Source organism: Spea bombifrons, chromosome 4 (assembly GCF_027358695.1).
Source record: "Spea bombifrons isolate aSpeBom1 chromosome 4, aSpeBom1.2.pri, whole genome shotgun sequence".
NCBI lineage: Eukaryota > Metazoa > Chordata > Amphibia > Anura > Pelobatidae > Spea > Spea bombifrons.
In genome coordinates, this window is record NC_071090.1 from 29,152,063 (window position 1) to 29,168,447 (window position 16,385).

Genomic DNA, 16,385 nt, shown 5'->3' on the forward strand with positions numbered 1-16,385 from the left:
TCAAGTTGGAGGCGGTGGTAGGTATGTAATGCCTAGACTTGCCATTTACGTATTATAAAGCCAGACAAGCAAAAACATATTTCAGCAATGATAAACAACAGTTTTCACGAATCTGCCAGGAACAACACCAAATCAAAAACAATATTTTATCTGTACGAAAACAACTAGAGATGTCGCCTTCTACACCCAGACTATAGGATTGTATAACAGGGTTTTTTTAAACTCATTTTAAGAAACTTTTTTCGGTGAGAAAGTATGCAATATATATATATATATATATATATATATATATGAACAATGAATCAACATTCCAATGAGTTTTTTCACCATTCTATTATTGCTGATATCACACTGTTTTCATTATGATATTTCACTTTGTTAAAGCATTGTTAAGCTTTAGTTTATGGTACCTCAAGAAACCCAACACTTGCGGGTCTATATATATATCACTTCTGAAATCCAAATTAGTACAGTTGGTGGTACCGTATCCATTTCTTGAGAAACAGGTACATGATGCTGTTCTTCTGAATTCCAGCCTCCACTATATCTAGTTGGTCATGTATTTAAGGATATTATATTGAAAACTTAGAGGATCTTGGTGTCATTCAGTTCCTTTAATGACCCATGCTTAGCCAGTTAGAGCCTTGAAACCTGGCCGGCTAAAAAAACAGGGTGGAGAAGCCAAGCAAATATCTCAGAGGTGTGGTATGTGAAGTACTTGAGCCAGGAGCTGCTGTATGTTTGCTTATTGAAAAGGAAAATCAAAGAGGTGCCAAAAATGCTAAAGATATTTATCTCCAAATAAACAGTAGTATATGTTGTATAATTGCAGTATGTATTATGATATTTCTTTAAAAATGAATACTATAATGTCCTGTTCTGTGTATATGTAATATGTGAATTGACACTGGAAGCTTGATACATTTGTAACACCTGTTTCACTGCATTACAGGTGACAGTATCATTGAAGTTCTGGGGATTTATAGACCTATTGACTGACTTCGGTAACTGATTTGATGCCCTCTGAGACAGGTAATTGTATTTAGTCTTCTAATTACTTAGGATGGGAACAAGCACACAGCAGATCAGAACAGTGGTGTTGGCGGGGCAGAAGGGGCCCCCTACATCATGCTGTGAATACGTTTTCAGCAACCGTTCGGCGCCTCTGCCTTGGTCGCGGTGCCGGCATTTCACGCTGAGCACCAGAATATGACGTCATGTTCCGGCGCTCAGCAGTGAAGCCGCGCACACCGCTGGACTTCTACAAGGTAAGTGAACTTCAAAGGGGGAGGGTAGATAGTGAGAAGGGGTAGATAGGGAATGAGAAGAGGTAGATAGGGACTGAGAAGAGGTAGATAGGGAGTGAGAAGAGGTAGATAGGGCAGAAGGGAGTGAGAAGGGGTAGATGGGGAGTGAGAAGAGGTAGATAGGAAGTGAGAAGAGGTAGACAGGGAGTGAGAAGAGGTAGATAAGGCAGAAGGGAGTGAGAAGGGGTAGATGGGGAGTGAGAAGGGGTAGATAGGGAGTGAGAAACTTTGTTTTCAGATGATTTTAGACAGCAGCATATTAGTCATCTGTATGTAGTTCTGTTATCTTAGTCGAGTCTACTGGACAAACACACTTATCATGCTGTCTTGAGGTAAATAGAATGTCTCCATCTTAATGTGACTCATGAAAGTCTATGGAGAAAATGACTTTCAGGACTTCATTTGGTACTTGCATAAAAAAATCAGCTCAGAGTGTGTGTGAACAGGGAAATTAACTCAAATTAGTACAACTACAGTGGTAACAAACAGGTTAGCAGCTAAAGGCCACTGGCAAAAAATACACACTTATGTTCAATGTTCTACTATATCATTATATGGAGAAAGAAAAATAATTATTTTTACATGGAACATCCCGTTTAACAAGGACTTCATTAAAACTGAAGTGATCTGAAATTTGGGGCTATCCCTAGTGACGATTGGGCAGATCACTTAGGCACTGTCCATTCTCAGCTGTGTTGGTGTCACCCTTTAATATTGATTCATCCAAACCTTATTCTCTTATTCTGTTCTAAAGTTGGACACCACTGTACCAGATAAATAAGATTATGCATGCTTCAATATACAGATTACTATGGAAAAAAATCATTACCCCTCAGCACATCTCCTCTAATGATCACCTGTTTAATCATAATATATGACGCTGCAAGCAATGGAATCCAATATACAAGTATGTACTTCATTCTTGTGATAAAACTGTTAGCAAATACCCCTATGGTATATCAGCTTTGTCTTTATGGCACTTTTTTTGTGGTGATTTCCATACCACATAAATTTAATACTTAAATCTCCTATGTGATGGATATTGTCAGACTTTTTATTCATATCCTAAAGGCCTTTCTGCTTGCTTGTCTGAGGAGTTTAGCTTTCGAGTTGGTTTTGACCTTTTGTCTATGCCCAGTATTTCACTTCTTACTTACCAATCATAACAAAAATGTTTAATTCCAATTGGCAAAACTAAATGTATCACTGTTTCTTGTAGCCTCGAACTCTTATTATTGTTTCATGTGCCGCAGTGGGACTATATGCCATAATATTAACAATCTACAGAATTACTGCTTCAGGCTGTGGTTAGAAGTTTTGATATCTCAATAAAATATCTCAGATGCACAAGTTATTCTAGATGTTAGTGCCAAATGAACTACCTTTATAATGCCTATGGGAAAGTACTGCATTTAAACTACTTGCTTTCTGCAATAGGAAATGTCCATGTCATGACTTCTGTGGGACAATATCTCTTTCTCATTTGTCATTTTCAATCATTTAATTTTATTTATTTCAAATTACTGGGAGGAATTCAGTCTACCAATAACTGAATAGTCTTCCATTGGCTCTAGAGTAAAGATATATGTAGTGAAACTGCAGCACAAACAGTAAACCATTAAGCCTTATGTATCTGTATCTGCTTGTTTGTTACTCAGTGCTTGAGAGTTCTGGTTGTACTATTGAGTTCTGTGATCGTTAAGAATTTACCTGTAATCCAGACTTGAGTACAATATTATACCCTGAAGAGTCAAGATATATTACAACTTTGTTTTTTTGTGGTTAAGAAGCAATGCAGTTGATTTTTTGAGTTTCTATTTTCCACTATATAGACATTAATTATGTAAATTGTTTCAAATGCATGTTTGTGTATAATTTTATAAAGCCATTAGATTCTATACTCATTGTTGAACATAAACTGCAATTGTTCTTCGCGTTTATCTAGTTGTCATGGTAACCAGATGTTGGCTTGAATTATACACTGCTGTACTAGCTGGCATCCCAACAACATTCCATGTCTTTAGTCCTCTTATCCTCTAATTGGAGCTATTATTTTAGGGGCTTGTGAGAGACACAAACAATAAATAATAATAATAAATTTTGCCCATTGTGTTTGAGAAAGTCTCTTGATAGATTACCTATGTACGTACAGTCGTGTGAAGAAGAAAGTTCACCCTTCTATGATTTTACATATTAGGCCATAACAACAATCATCTGTTGCTTAGCAGGTCTAAAAATTAGGGAAATGCAACCTCAGATGAACAACAACACGTGGCATATTACATTGTGTCATGATTTATTCAACAAAAATCAAGCCAAAATGGAGAAGCCATGCATGAAAAACTAAGTGCACTTTATGATTCAATAGCTCGTAGAACCACATTTAGCAACAAAACCTGAAGTAATTGTTTTCTGCTTGACTTTATCAATCTCTCACAACATTGCTTCAGTTCATTGAGGTTTGCGGGCATTCGTTTATGCAGTGTTCTCTTAAGGTCCCACCACAGCATTTCAATCGAGTTAAAGTCTGGACTTTAACTGGGTCATTGCAACACCTTGATTATTTTCTTTTTCATCCATTCTGTTTAAGACACATGGCCTCACATTTGACTCTAGAATACTTTGGTATACAGAGGAGTTCATGTTCCACTAAATGCAAGCTTCCCAGGTCCTGGGCTGCAAAACAACTTGCTGGGATGTCGATTCCCGGGAAGATTGGCAACTGTCTTAAATGTTTTCCACAGAATAATAGGTTTTAACTTGTTTGGAAACCTGTCTGCTACTTAGCGTAATTCCTATGAAAGCAGTTAGTGTGCACTTAGTTTTTCACACGTGGCTTCTCCATTTTGTTTTTATTTTTGTTGAATAAATCATGACACAGTTTTGTTGTTCATCTGAGGTTGTCTTTACACTATTTTTTAGACCTTCTAAGGAAAAGATGATTGTTGTTATTATGTCCTGATATGTAAAACCATAGAATTCGAGGAGGGTCTAGTTTCTTTGTTACACGACTGTATATATGTATGAGGAACCTTCGATGCAATTCACTTAATTACATGTACATGTATATTTATACAACACTGGTCCAACCTGTAGCTTGAGTAATTAAACAACTTAGCCCATACAATCCTTCATAGTACCTTCAAAGAGAAGAGGCTCAAAAATCACAAGTAGTACTTGACCTCTCAGCTGCAAGACCATTCCAGTTTGTGACCTTAAAACCCTAAAGTTGGTGTAAAACCTCTTGGGTCCCAAGTATAACAGTCCGATCAAAAAGGTATTACTACAAACGGCAATACAAATTTTTTTGTATTTACACTACAAGACTAACACTGCTGACATCAACAACATAACGTGACAATACAAATCCAGACTTATTTATAGAAAGGTGATGTGTTTCTGTTTTCCTAATCTGGCTCTTTTTCTGTTCATAGAATAGTACAACTGTTTCAATCAAACCACGTAGGATGACATTAGAATGATGACTTAATTCTGCAGTCCTGATTTCTTACTCTACTTAGATGCATGGGTAATAACAGCTTGTGTTCTCCTATTCCATTAATTTTTTTCCATATCCCTTTTACACAATAAAACTTATATGTGACCAATAAATTATAATTTGTTGATTTGTGGAGGGTTTTCACCTCACAACATCAACTCAACAAGGTTGAGTCTATAGTTATTCAGTAAGGTTAAATGTTTAGTTTCGTCACAGTCCACAGTGATATACAAAGAAAACAACCAGATTTTTAAGTTAAATCTAGGGACACATGTTAGAAATGTAACCATGGTCCCAATATTTTGTCCTGGTCTGTCATAATTTAAACATGTTCTACCCACATTATGAAAATCCAGGATATTTGTCAACTATGTTCAAATTTGATTTTTTTCACATTTCACTGAAGGTGATAATGATGAGGATATTGTCAGTTTAAGCTTAAATATTGCAAGATCCACATCAGGTGTGAAGAAACCGAGAATGACACTTACAAATGACGATTCTGGTACATTGACAGCCCTAATTAAAATCATATAACTTGTTTATCTAGAAATGATTGACAACATTTGGGATGGATGGTCAATAAACCTGGTGAGAATTTTAATTTTTAAAATAGTAGTGTAGTATAAAGTTAAAATTGTCAAGTCAATGCTGTGAATGTTTCTGGTTCTCCATATACCTTATGTTTTCAGAATTTGCCTTTTATAAAGTTTATATTACTATACATTGTCTGCAGATTGTCTGCAGACCCATACAGTCCCACCAATAAAGAATGCATATTTTAAAATTAGCTGAAGGAAAAAAAAAAAAAAAACAAACACTAACTTTTAGGACCAGAGCTGTAGCACATCACCCCCTCCACTTCCTTTGTTTTGCACAGCTGCCAATAACTGGTAGGAAATTGCTTCTATTTAAATCAATGGGAGCACTTTCTATACAGCATACAGGGGATCTCATTAAACCAACTGGAACTTGTGCTCAAACCAGTGCTAGAGTTGACTGACAGTGAGTATAGAAAGAGAGCAAATGCATAGGTGAAATTCTGGTAAGAATGTTAATTTAAAGGTAACACTAAGCTACCATATGCACTTGGTAGAGTAGAGAGAAATAGGCAAGTCTGACATCTTAGCATATTAATAATGTAAAATGACGGGGCAACCCCTGAGAGTTTCTCCTGCAAGAAATTGAGGGTTACTTTATTATAGTGTATATATAGTTATATCAGGAATCATAAGTAACTATGACTTATACAGGGCCTACTAAGCCCTTCTTGCAGAAAGTGGGCCATTTATAATACATAAATTCATGTGTTTAAATCTCAAATTTTAAATGTTAAAGCTCACATGCAAACTCCTGTTTTAGTTAATACACCACTCAGTCTATTCCCAATGTATAGCTGGTGTCAGCTCCAGGGTGTGATAAATTGGTTATTCAACCTTCCATGTGTTTGTAAATTAATCTCTCTAGATTTTATTTGTACTCTTCATACAAAGAAATGTAGATGTTATAACAGATTCCACCAGAGACCAGAGTTAGTGACACTGTAACAAAAACTGGTTTTATTTTGCCAAAGCAAACAGAAAGGAGACAGCTTAGTGTGCATGTGCAGTATATGGCATATTATCCAACACAGTCCAGTCATCATATAGCTGCCATTTTTCCTGTTAGAGCTTTATGTGTTACAACAGATCTGGATGCCAACTACATTACAACTGAAAATAGCCTTCTCCTCGCCTACAGACAAATAACCTCAGTGGACAACACAGGGTTTATTTTGCCCAATGAGCCAGCTGGAGCTAACAGGTGCTCACAGTCCAAAGCTAGGATCTATCCATCTCTGTGTCCAGCAGCTACATGCTAAGTATCCTTAGCATAGCTTGAAGCAGTAGAGCAAATGCTGGTAGCAAATAAAGTAAAGGTTTGAAAATATATACAATGGGGCGAGAGCAAAAACAGCTAGAAACTGACATGACTTATACAGCAGAGCTAAAAAAAACTTTTAATTTAATCTAAAAAATGATGGGGGTTCCCCTTTATGATGACAACATCCCCCTATGAAGCAGGAAAACATATGTATACTACAGAGCAAACATGGCTGTCCTACAAGATATTTTAACTGTACTGTATGGCCACTCTGGTTTGATATGTGCTATAGTTTTTCATTCTCACATGATCATTCACCATCCAACCTTACCCCTTAAGCTCTCACTATTACATAAAACATAAAGATGTTAGTCTGCTCAAATAATGTTAAGATTAATTTGAAGTAAGGATGGAGCAAACAGCCAGAGAAGGGATAGAAGCCGAGGCACACTTCCATGGTTTTCAGAAACTTGTACTTTGACAAAGTCTAAACATACAGTGGTCCTTTACAACAGCCTTGACCAACCAACCAGTATTTAATAAATCACTTTGATCACATTGTTACTATTTTGTTCACAGTAACAATAACCATTGTTTCAATTGCCACTAGAGGCCAGTGACGCCTTGTTGACTACTTCTGTTTTTCATTTTAAAGTCAAGTCAACTGAAAATACATTTTATCTACATGAATTTGTTATTTGCATGGAATTTGATTACTTATATAGTAAGAGTCTTTTTTTGTACACAATAATCTACTGTCTGTAGTTATAGATTAAAAAAGGCAAATCTAGGGATACAACAGGCCTCCTTCAGGGACATTTTCATGAAAAATTAGTGAGCAAATGCAGAACATAAGCCAATGCAACCTTGAGTGATAATGAAAATTGGGCAACTTGGTACTTTTTTTTTTGGAAAATAAACCTTGAACATCTCTTGCTAAAAGGATATCTAGATACCCTTTTCTAACTGTCTGAGCTAGGTTCACATTGGATTTTGGACGTTCCAGTCATATGTGTGATGGGCTGGTATCCAATAATTCAACACCAAGCAGAAAATATTTGTGCCCGATTAGGCAGCCAAAGTAATACTGAGGCTGCCTGCTCAATATACATGGCTGCATGCTACACTTCTACGTCTTCCACATCCAGTTAGGTCACTGTAGGTAAACGTGTAGCATGTGGTGTATATCCAACATGGGTTGAAGCATGTGACCTGACTGTCATGTAGGGCTACTGTGCCTTTTATTTGTGCTTATATTTTTATTGCTATTATTTTTGTTCTTTATCTTGTTTTACTCAATGATTAATGGGTAGCCAAGAAAATTTACATGCCACAATGAACCTCTACAGAGATACACCTGTAGAGATTATATTGAAATGCTCCCTAGAAAAGTGAAGGACACCAGGAATTTATAAAGAATGCATTGTAAAGCTATTTGGTCTTCATGAAATTGTGTACCATCAGAGGTCATATTCCAGATATTCCAGTAAGGAGGTACTGCCTGTTCAACACCAGGGCCAGACTGATGAAAACAAGGCAGCCTTGGCACTTTAAGGCCAGCAGTTGTCTGATGACAAGTGTGGTCAACGGCTGGTTATGCGCAGCCGCATGTTGCATTTTTATGCTCACATAGCATGTGGTTGGGAAAAAACAGCTGGCAGCCATACACTGTAACACTCGATCTACCACTGGAGCAGGTGAGAATATGGGGCATGGTCAACCAGTGGTCCAAGCATTTTCCCATTGTGTCAGATGCCCAGTCCAGGCCTGTTCAACTTCAACAGAGCTTCATTGTGCAAAAAATATTTTATCCACTAAATAACTTCACATTGTGGGTGATTGTCATGACACATGGACAGTGATGACTTAAGGGCTGTATAACATGCTTCCATAAGAACCTTGTGTTCCAAAGTATCATCTTCTGCAAAACAGGTTTGTCTTGGTTTGGCAGTAATACAAATGTGCTTGTTATGCTTTCAAGATAAGTCCTCATTGACCTCAATAAAAGCGCAGTTTGAGACAACTTGTAGATATTTGTATCGTGATCCTAACTAAGTATGTTGAAATTGTTTTTTATCAATATAATTTCTGGTCGTATCCCAATAGCAACCATTGGAATGGTCCAATCAGCAGGAACAGTCCATTGTTTGGTATTATCCACATTGTATAGGAGACTTGTATCGGGTTGAATAAAAGTTAAAGTTGCCTTAATGAATGCCTTTCATGTCACCTAAAGTTTTATCATTTCCATTGCCAACATGAGTGAAGCTTTTTGCTGATTGCTTCCAAATCCACTGTGTTGTAACTCGCTTACATTTTTTTTGTTGACCGACAGTAAGGTGAGGAACCATGTACTGTGTTGCTGAAACTTGTTTTAATGACAATTACCTTTAGAGGTAATTTAATATTATTCAGTTACTTAGATTTCTGAAATCCCTGTAACTTTTTGTTCATTGGAATTAATGTGTGCATTTTAACTTCCTCCTTGGCAAGCAAGCACATGACTCACATTTGAAAGGTAAGAGTTAAAGGGGGTGTTTACCTAGGTTGATCTAAGAGAGTAGTGTGCTGAAGTTTCCGATGCTACTGCGGCTTGGTAGAAGATGGCTTTTCTTATGAGTTTTGTGCTGTAAAAGTCACAAGTTCCAAACAAAAGGTTAGTTATATGAAAGGCTGGGATTGTTTGGTCACTTTGGCTCTTATTATTTAAGCAAAGATGTGTGAATTAAAGGTATAGATTTACAAACTGAGGCATTGTACTTTGTAAAATGTCACAAGGTGTAGTGATACAATAGTTTCATCACGGAGTAGAATTCTAGCAGCATTGTAAATTGTTTCATCTACCCAAATATCGGAAACTAGTGTGCAAATAACAAATAATCTTGAAAAGCATTATTGTGATTTGAAGTGTGTTTTTTGTTTTTAGACTATGAATATACCATTGTGTATAGAGAATTGTATCACGATGTTTAAAAATAAAACATATCTTCATTACAAGAGTATGCAAACCTTAATGATGATCCACATTTGGCTACCCTTAGAGTTACTGTTATACCCATGACATAGCTGTCAACTGTCCTGATTTGGTTGGGACAATGAGGCCAGGGTCCTTGTGTCCCACTATCCCGCGATCATGAGTAGGAAGACAGTGGAAAGTTACACTAATGTAACTAAACGGGAATTAAATATTTACAAGCATAATGTAGGTGCATATGAACTACTGTAGCACCGTGTGTATGAATTATGGAGTTGATGTGAAACAAAATGGATGGAGCCAATGGTATTTTCTAGCAGAAAGATTACAACTGTCAACATGTTAAACTAAGAAATGTTACACACAATTTACAAGTCTAACAATACATTTCCTACAAAAGTTTTTTATACGTTCTTCATTCACCTCCAAGAGAAAGCATTTACTAACTCATTTTCTTGTTTGGTCCTTTTTATAATGGCATGGATTAAATGTGTTTATTTATCTCCAGATAGTGCCTTGAGTTTTGAATTGTGGTTTGTTATATAGCCCTATATGTAATTTAAATCTTAAGGATAAGTGACAACTTAGTTAATTACCCTGTTAATGAAGGAGAACTTGTTTTGATACATACAGGCAATCTTCCATCCCATCCAAATTTTGTATAATAATAATAATATGATAATACTTATTTCTTAATAATTTATGGCAGCCATGATGCCAGGAGGTAAGTTAAGAGGGTATATTTCAATGTATACTCTGGACAATCTAATGGGACAACATTTACTGAGTAAGTACAGATAGTAGGAAGGACAGTTTACAGAATATGAATTGGATATGTATCAAGTGCATTTTGGTGTATTTTAGGGTTTACCTAGGATATGTGTGTAGGGTGTGTGTATCAGGTCCATGTGTATTGTAAGAGTTTCTGTAAACGCCAAAGTAAACATTTATCCCACTTTTTCTATAAACATTATGTACTCTTCATTCCCAACCAATGTTGGACATATACATAAATATGATGTATAAATGTGCATTCAAGTGTATTGATCGTATGTAGTGTTTAGTATGCAAAGATATTGAGGTCAATGTTTTCTGAATTACCACCTTTCTACAGACCTAGCAATTGAGTCTTAGGATTTAAGTGAGATATAGCTACTGGATCCTGACAGCCGTTTGATGCTAAAGCAGCATTTTATATATTCTTTTGCGTTTGTGAATCAGAAATGACTCACTTGAATCTGGGCTGTGTAACAAAGGTACACATCTGCAAACTGTCGGATGGTGCATTGCTTCTTAATAATTTTCCTTCAGCATTGTCTCATTGACTTGGCTTATACAAGAGTTGCTGATCTTGGACCTTCACCTATATATTTTGGTAAATTTAATTTCTTGTTTTTGTGTTTTTTTTAGTAAGTGGACCATGTCACATTGATTCCTTTGGTTCAGCAGGACTCTTCAGATAATATGGATGAATTAGTTGTTCTTGATCTCCTGTTGTATTGCCCCGTGTGTCTTGGAAAATTGGATGCCACTGCTAAGGTTTTGCCATGCCAGCATACTTTCTGCCAACCTTGCCTGCAGAGGTTATTAAAAGCAAAGAAAGAACTCCAGTGCCCAGAATGCAGGACCCATGTCTTTTGCAACATTGATGAATTACCAGCAAACTTGCTCCTAGTGCGTCTATTGGATGGCATAAGAGGCAGGCAAAGCATAGCAAGAAGGAACTCATTTCAAAGAATGGGGGGGCTGGTTGCCCAAGAATCCTTCAAGAGGAGCCAAGAACCCAAGACAAACCATGATTCTCCACAAAGGCTCTTTTCAAAGGCCAGGATGCCTGTAGAAGAGGTAAGATGTATCACTTTATTTTGTCTAAAGATATTTCAACAATTCAAATTGTGTACAATAAATGTAGAAGTTGATCTGTGCAGTTTAACTCTCTGTACCCAGCTAGAATGTGATAAAACCAGCCAAATGCCTAAAATCATTTCTAGGCTGATCAGCAGGAAGGGTGTTAATAGAGGTTTGTTTCTATCTATAATTTTACCACCAACAGCCATCCCATGCAGCTTAATGTGAAAGAAGTAATCAATTTGAATTGTTGCCAGACAGGTGTTTTTAGTAAGCCTCGGTGAAAGCTTTTTTAATACGAAGGGCCGCAGATAATAAGAAAATGTTGGAACATTACTAAGAAATGCTAGGTTTTTATTTCCAAGCACAGTGGATGTATGAACACTGATGGCTCCTAGAATGATTTTAACTATCAAAAAATACTTTGCCTTTATACTAAAGCTTTTTTTCTCTGCTTTCATCCATGTAGCTGTGGTTAAATTTAACAGATTTGATATAAATTATGGTATCAACAGATAGTTGGCTTTCTCAAAGCATCCCCAGCAGAGCACTGTTAACACTTACACACCTGAGGATATGGGATAAAATCAGTATCTCAACACAGGGCTGCGCAAAATCCCAAAATATAGGCAACCATGGCTACTATTGTTTATACCAGCTTTGAAATTTTAACACTAGCCCTATGGATGAATACCTTCCTCCCTCCTTAGAAAATGTAGGTGTAAAAGTTCTGAAATATTTTGGTTTACGTGATAGGTATTGAGCTAAAACATGAACCAACCTTGTGGAACCATTTACTCTAAAGGTAATTTCTCATCTATGACTCAATATATTCATAGGACAACCACAGACATATTACTCTAGACCTTAAGATAACAAATCAAAAACAACTTCATCAATATAGATCCTCATTTTGTTTCTGTCTTTAAACCCGAGGGGAAATGGTAACTTAATTAGTGGAGCACATATGCCAGAAAGGTAAATATCCAATTATATAGGAAAATATTTAAATATATATATATATATATAGAGAGAGAGAGAGAGAGAGAGAGAGAGAGAGAGAGAAAGAGAGAGAAAGAGAAAGAGAGAGAGAGTATTTTTAATATATTTTAAAATGCATGGACTATTTTTATTTAAATATTCTATATCCATAACAAATTTTTAAAAAGTTCCCTTTAATGATGAACTGATATTGTTGAAGTTTCCAGTTACTTTGTTATGCTGCTTTTGTCGGAAGATTTAGGAAAACGAAAAACAACCATCGTATACCATCTGTTTGGTTTTGAGCTGTTTGTTAAAATTGCCAGTATGTAGATTTGCATTTATTTTATATAGTAAAAAAAAAATATCACTTTTGTCAGGAAGGTATGAAACAATTGTATAATAATAATAATGTAAAATGGAAAAAAAAACTAAAAATGTAAACCAGATAAAATGTTATGTTAACAAATGGCGCTGTGTGACCTTGCCAGGATATCACATTAAGTCGTGGCTCTGGCGCAAAGTAGATGCTCCGGCTGAGAAGAGGAGATGATTTCCATTTGCACTGTGGCATCAGAAATGTTTAACGCACTTTAAGTAGTGATATGCTTATCTGAGCAGCTGCGCACAATAAGAAAGCGGGCTACTTTATTCTATAGTTCTGTGGTGTTGTGAGTAGCTGTCGGTGTTTTACCATCTAATCATTATGCTGCATGAAAGCAGATAAGCAGGACTACCATCAGAGTCTCTTATTGTAAGGTAGGCTCAGGTGTGGCCCAAGCAGATGCCAAGTGTGAGATCACTGATTTGTATATTTTACTTTGCTATCTGTGTCAACGTAGGCAAAGAGGAAACAAGCAATCTCTTACCATTATCCAAGTAACTGCAGTCTGGGTGAGCGATCCAGGTTTCAACAAGAAAGATTTAAAGAGGCACTGTCAGTATCTTATTTTTAGGTTGTTTTAATTACATACTAAATTGTACAATAATTTGTAGATTACATTAACCTTTAAGTCAAATCTCATTTGAACACTGTGGTAAGCAGACACTGAATTCAGGTTGCCAGGACAAATCCAGTTTTGATATTTAGAAACTACTCATGAGGATGGACTCAATTCCAAATACAAGTTTGTCTTTATAGGTAATAAATACATCAGTAAAATGATGGCACAATGTCAAGGTAAACCAAATGTCTCAATTAGAGCAACATACGGTCACCTGCACACCTGACGCGTTTTGTCCATATAGGACTTAAATTTAGGTCACTGTGGTAAACAGTCGATAAGCTTTGGCATTCAGATCCAAACGTAGTGGCATGCAAAGTACTTTGAGGCGTACATTTCATAACTGGGGTACTACCCATAATGGACCCCTCAAAAATAATATATGTAACACTATGTTTTAAAATATAACCTTTCTTTATTAAACTGTCCGTGATGGATAATTACCGTATATGTCCTTGGAGCAGATCATCCAGCTCATCTGTACTGTGACACTAATAATAAATGCCATTTACATAGTAATCATAACCAGCTACAATTAAGATTTTTTAAAACGTTCCAATTTAAACCACTTTAAATTTGTCTTGAATGCAATTTAATATGCAGCCTTTCATTAAAACAAACTTCACCAAACATTAACCATTATTGTTTTAAAACCAAATAGCTGGCATAAGCATATAAGTCATATCCCTACGGCAATTACCGGTGTCCCCATCCACAGCTGCCATATAACTGAACTCAAAAGCCCACCATTTCTGACTGGAACATTGTATAAAATACCATAAGGCTAGATTGCAAGCTTACAGGCAGGGTTCCCAGCTCCTGATATATCTGTATGTATTCATTTGTTATTTACGCCCCATTTAATTTGTATGGCGCTGCATTATTGGCAATAAAGAAATAAAAGATAATAATCTAGACAATAGTTTGGGCAATTATGTAAAAAGGCTGGCTCCTTGAGAATCTTCTTTATAAATATTCACAGGCAGCCTGCCTTGCCACCCAAGCTCCAACCCCACGTGTGTATAAATTCACGCATCTGCCACAACACATATGGCCCCTCTGCCTGATTCTTCTCCCGATGGGGCTCTTCTGTAAACGTTGCCCTCCAGGTCAAAATAAGAAAGGAATTTGCACTCCAAAATTAAAGCTGTATATTACACTTAATGGACATCTTAAAACATTAAAACCATAATGTAATTGCCAGAAATATAGCATACAATGCAATTAAACACAAATATGAAATTAGAACACAACACGAAGCAGAAGCCCAAGACACACATAATGATGATTACTGGTTACCTGACCAAAAAACTGGATCTCCATGTAGCAGATCGAATGCACCCAAGTAACAGAACATACAAGAATACGCACAATGCTATTAGTTGTGACCTGGGGTTAATCCTGTTATGAATATTGGTAGATATAGCTCCAAACCTTTCTGACAATAAAGAACATATTAATATTCAAACTAGAGAAGTAGATCTCTTTCAGAGCATATATGTATGTTATGCAGGCGTGATAAAACCTAAAGCTAAAATAACTGACACATTACGGTCTTTTCACTAAGAAGTCAATTTAAGGGTTAATTCGATTGAGCTAACTTGACTGAGGTTGCCTCTCCACTCATGGTAACACTCAGAAAACACCTGTGATACTCAATACAATATGCAAGATATTTATAAGGGGATGGAAACGCCAGTCACTTTAAATTTTGCAAAGGGGGAGTTAGCAAATAAAATTAGTGTCTTGTCAACGATCCTTTTTTCAATGTGATGGGGTTCTTAAAATCAATTAAAACACTGCTGCCCATTGGGGTGGGGGCTTAGAGTGCTTGAAAACATCCTTGGAGAGGCACAGACCCCATCCCATGTTTCTCCTCTCCCTTCATCCCTTAAAGTCCTACCTACCGACTGTCTGATAATCATCTTCATGTCCAGTGGGTTTATTAAAGTGAGTTAATAAATGACTGCTAGTTGCAGGCGTGTGTATATTCTCCCATGTACCAGCGACTACAAGAATACAATGCACGTTTTAATGTATGGGCAAGTGAGGTAACTTGGAAGTTGGAACTAACTTTAGCTTGTATTTGCAAATTGCAAACAACAAGGGGTTAGTTATTCTGCGAGTTGCTTGCTATTTTTAACTCATCAACTTTAGAGGCTGCAGTCTAGTGTATGAGAGTTATATTTTGCAAGTTCTAATATGAGTTGGCTTTAAGTGAACTTGTGTGTTGGACTTTTCAACTTGTGTGAATTTGCTGCTGCTATTTTTTGCTACCTTGTAACCATTTGCTGTTTAGTGAATAGACCCCAACAACACAGAAAATACAAGCACAAAAATTGGTAAGCACTTTTCTCTGACAGATAATATCATTGACCACTTGCACTCTCTTTGCCCAAGTAAAAGACTCTACCAAATATTTGACTATACCAGTACTTAAAACATTCTTATCCCGTTCTCAGGAATATGCGGTTGATTTAATCTATTCATTCAAATCACCTCAAATTAAAGTAGAATAAACCACAGGCACTGATGTAATTAACAAGACTCAGCTGTCACCAAACCTATCTACAGGCTAGCGGAACATTCATTGTGACAGGGACTGGACATTCCAGGTGATTCATTTTCAGCTGAATTATATCGCACTGAAAGGTCTTCAGGTGCCTCAATGAAACCATTTATTCATCAAATGTTAAACATGCGGTGAATGTGATGATGATATAGCATGACATTTTACAGCTGAAACTTTTCCTATGATGCTTTTATATGCTAACCAAATTGCAAGTTTTCTTGTCTACTTAGGCCTGAAGAAAAGACCTAAGTAATCTTGAAAGCTTGTGTTCTTTCTATACCGCCATCTTGAACTTGTAAGTCTTATCATTTTAGGTATTCACAAAACTCTAACCAGC

General features: G+C 36.5%; 1 protein-coding gene across 1 annotated transcript in view; it reads left to right on the plus strand.

Annotated features, from left to right (window-relative positions):
- Nucleotides 1-9,223: 9,223 nt before the first annotated feature.
- Nucleotides 9,224-16,385, plus strand: part of SH3RF2 (SH3 domain containing ring finger 2) — a 62,750-nt gene continuing 55,588 nt past the window's right edge. Inside the window, exons 1-2 of the mRNA XM_053464967.1 lie at nt 9,224-9,325; nt 11,054-11,488. Coding sequence (XP_053320942.1) covers nt 11,108-11,488 — 381 coding nt within the window. The 5' untranslated portion in view covers nt 9,224-9,325; nt 11,054-11,107. The remainder of the gene's footprint in view (nt 9,326-11,053; nt 11,489-16,385) is intronic.